We start from the raw sequence: 3560 nt of genomic DNA on the forward strand, positions 1-3560 counted from the left end.
ACATTTCAGAATCTTCTCGTTAACTTTTAGGCTGAGGGATGTGGGGGGCTTTAATGGGGGCTCCAACCAATAATATTATGACGTGTGGCAGAGAGAGAAACTGGATAAGGGGGTGTTGGAGCCCCTGGCCCTGGTGTGGAGGGGCTCCAGCAAGAACTCCAGCGATTTTTTTTTTATTTTTTTATAAATATATTCAAACAACGTATTATTAAAAAAACTCATAAATTATTAAAAAAACACACATTAATAAAAAAAACACATTAATATCTAAAAATAAAATAAAAATTAAAGTACTAAAAAAAACATTATTCTTATTCTTCGGCTTGGTCTTCTTCGATCAACCTCTTTCGGATACGTTCCTTTTGCTTTTCCATTAGCATTTGATCGACCGGATTTAGGTTACTGAAGTCTCTAGTAAGAAAGTCCAAATCTCTCATTCGACTTTTTTCCTTTTTGTCATAAGAGACCATCTCCATGGTTTTGTTGAATTTATTGAGGGATTCAACAAGATTGACGATGTTTACGGCTTCCCCCTCAGCCGGTTTTTTCCCCTTGGCGTCCCTTCCCAATGGCCGCCTCCTCGACGGTGAAGACGTTTCCTCCTCCGCAATGTTTAGGTCGAATCCAACGCGGCAATCCGACCCGGTTGAAGTGCTATACGCTCCAGACGAACTAGTTTTAGTCCGTTTCGCCCTTACTTCCGCATCAAAGTCCGGCGCCACCAGCTCAACCCACTTGGAACACCTTTTCAACCTCTCCCACAACAATAAATCGTCCCACGTCTTCACCATCCCATACCTCCGCAAACACTCCTGCTTCCACTCTTCGACCGTGAAATTGTAAACCGCCAAATCATCACTGCCACTTGGTCTCATACGACCGTTGTTCCTGTTGAAAAGATTAGTAAACAAGCCGACAAATTTTCTGATTTCGGACCACCGACCCGAAATCATATCGGCGTTCCGCTCTGTACTCCCAACGAGCATGTAGAACGTCTCCCTAACCTTTGTCCAAAAAATCTTGCTCTTTTGGTAGTCGGCTGCAAAATGAATAAATAAATTAGATTTCCATTTAACTTTTTTATTTAACTTTTTTATTAAAAATCATTTTTAAAAACGTTAAAACAATTACCGCAACGCAGATCCTCAGAAATGACTATCCAAGCCCGACACAAGGCTTCCTTCTCATCCGATGACCACGGAGTGGCTTTCCGTTTCGTCCTCGGAGTCGAAGCCGGTCCCGACCCGTCCGTTGCAACTTGCTTTTACCGGTGGACGCGTCTTTTTGGTCCCGTAGCTTCACCGTGTGATTCTTGTGTCTCCGGAACAACAAAGTTAGGAGACGGTTGTGTGTTGGATGGTTGAAAGCCGGATGATTCTTGCGGCTCCGAATAAAACATCGGTTGGTGCAGTGACGACCATAAATCATCGTCAATATAATCTGAATCAAGGTTTGGGTACCAATTTCCAGCCATTTTTTTAAAAAAAAGTTGAGAAGATGAATTAATTTTGGGTGAAGGTTTGAAGTTTTGGTATAAAAATGGGTGAAATGGGGTATAATTATATAGGAAAAATAAATTTTTTTTTGGCTTTTTTCGGCTCCCAACGGTCAAAAGACCCTCAAATCCCGTGCAGCCCTCTCTCTTCTCCCGCTAACCGGCTCACGCCTGCATTGTTTTTCGCGTTAGCGCCCCGTTAGCGCCCCCGCTAGCGCCTGGTGGTGTGGTGTTAGCGCCTGGGCGCGCGAGCGGAGGGGCTCTAGCGCCCCCGTTGAAGCCCCACACCCAGTCTTATTATCTTAATCGCGTCAATTACGTGTCCCATGCTGCTATAAATACAAACCCCTCACACCTTGTTCACTCACACAAACAAATCTCTCTAATTTAATCAAACAAACATTTCATTTCCTTACATAAGTTATTATTCTCAGTTTTTGTTCTTGATTTTGCTTTGATCATGTCTAACGAAGCTGTTTACCATGATGCCCCAAAAACCGAAGAGCCATGCGAAACAACTAAGATCACCGATGTGAAGGTGGAGCCTGAGACCGTAGAGCAATCGGATCGTGGGTTGTTTGATTTCATTGGCAAGAAGAAGGAGGAAGAGAACAAGTGTGAAGAAGCTGTGATCTCGTCCGAATTTGAACAGAAAGTTCAGGTGACTGAACCCGAACCAAAAGCCGAGGAGAAGAAAGAAAGCTTGCTAGCCAAACTTCACCGATCTGATAGCAGTTCTAGCAGTGTAAGTTCTTATGATCTGTTTAACGAATATGTCCTTGGTTAATAAACATCTGTTTAACGTATATATATGAGTCCTGAGAATTAAAAGAAATTTGTCTTTAAAAAAATCTGTTTAACGTATATACATGATCAAATGCGCACAAGCATCCATGCATATAATACAACTCGTGTCATTGGTTACATAGACTATTTGATCACTAAAATAGATTTATTTGATTGTATCAGTACTAGTTAACATCATTGATATTTTTTAGTGATATAAAACCCTAAGTAACTATATTGTTTATGATATATATGAAGTTTATCCGAAATTTTTTGGTCTTTTTCTAGTTGGTACTAGACAAAAGTTTGTTAATTTTTGGATCAGCTGATTGTATCGGTTATAGATCATAGTCTATTAATTTGGATTAAAGGTAACTGAACATGTTTTTTGATTTGGAATTTTATACAGTCTAGTGATGAGGAGGACGAGAACGGAGAGAAGAAGAAGAAAAAGAAATCATTAAAGGATAAGGTCAAGGAAAAAATCGAAGATCATAAAGAAGAGAAGGAAGAGGCAAAAATTGAAAAGCTTGAGACCGACACTTGTGTCCCTGTTGAGAAATACGAAGAAGTAGCAGCCCCGGCCCCTACTCCTGCCCCTGAGGAGAAAAAGGGGTTTATTGAAAAGATTAAGGAGAAACTACCTGGCGGACATAAGAAAGAGGAGGAGCATGTTGCTGCTCCTCCACCACCACCGCCGGCTGCGGTGGAGCATGATGATAAGGAGAAGAAGGGTATTTTTGAGAAGATTAAGGAAAAAATCCCAGGGTATCATTCCAAGAGTGAAGAGGAGAAAGAAAAAGGGAAAGTAAAGGAGTGTGATTGATATGATTCAAAAGCAAAAGCAAAATGGTTTGTGAGGTGGCTTGGTTTGATTTCTATTACTAGTGTGGTGGGCCTTGTGATGTGGTCATGCTTTTATGTCTTTTTGAATAAGTGTTCTTTCATGTTTCTTGTTTGCAGTTTGAAACTTCTAGTGTGGTGTTTTTTGGATTTGGGTTATAAGTCTATACCTTTTTATTTGTATAGAATGTATTTTGTTTAAAAACCCTTAATATTTTATTGAACTTTTCTATTTATAAATATCTGAGTGTGAAAATTATTTTATTTTCTTATTATGTTAATTTGTTCAGAAAATGTAGAGTAATGATTAAACTTAATTTTCCATAAAATGTAATATTCTTATAAATAAATTAATATAATTGATTCGAAAATAAAGTTTATCTCGACTTGATGCAACGAGATAATATAATTAAAGCGATTATTGCATAAGATAATA

The 3560-nt window shown here is 39.2% G+C and overlaps 1 protein-coding gene across 1 annotated transcript; it reads left to right on the forward strand.

Annotated features, from left to right (window-relative positions):
- The first annotated feature begins 1879 nt into the window (after nucleotides 1-1879).
- Nucleotides 1880-3292, forward strand: LOC143543976 (dehydrin COR410-like). Its single transcript, XM_077036169.1, has 2 exons — nucleotides 1880-2240; nucleotides 2691-3292. Exons 1-2 carry the CDS (start codon nucleotides 1956-1958, stop codon nucleotides 3105-3107), a joined length of 702 nt encoding a protein of 233 aa, XP_076892284.1. The 5' UTR covers nucleotides 1880-1955; the 3' UTR covers nucleotides 3108-3292.
- The last annotated feature ends 268 nt before the right edge of the window (nucleotides 3293-3560 follow it).

This window comes from Bidens hawaiensis, unplaced genomic scaffold (assembly GCF_021521415.1).
Source record: "Bidens hawaiensis isolate Kalapana, Puna unplaced genomic scaffold, B.hawaiensis_p1.1 tig00013397_1, whole genome shotgun sequence".
Taxonomy (NCBI): Eukaryota; Viridiplantae; Streptophyta; class Magnoliopsida; order Asterales; family Asteraceae; genus Bidens; species Bidens hawaiensis.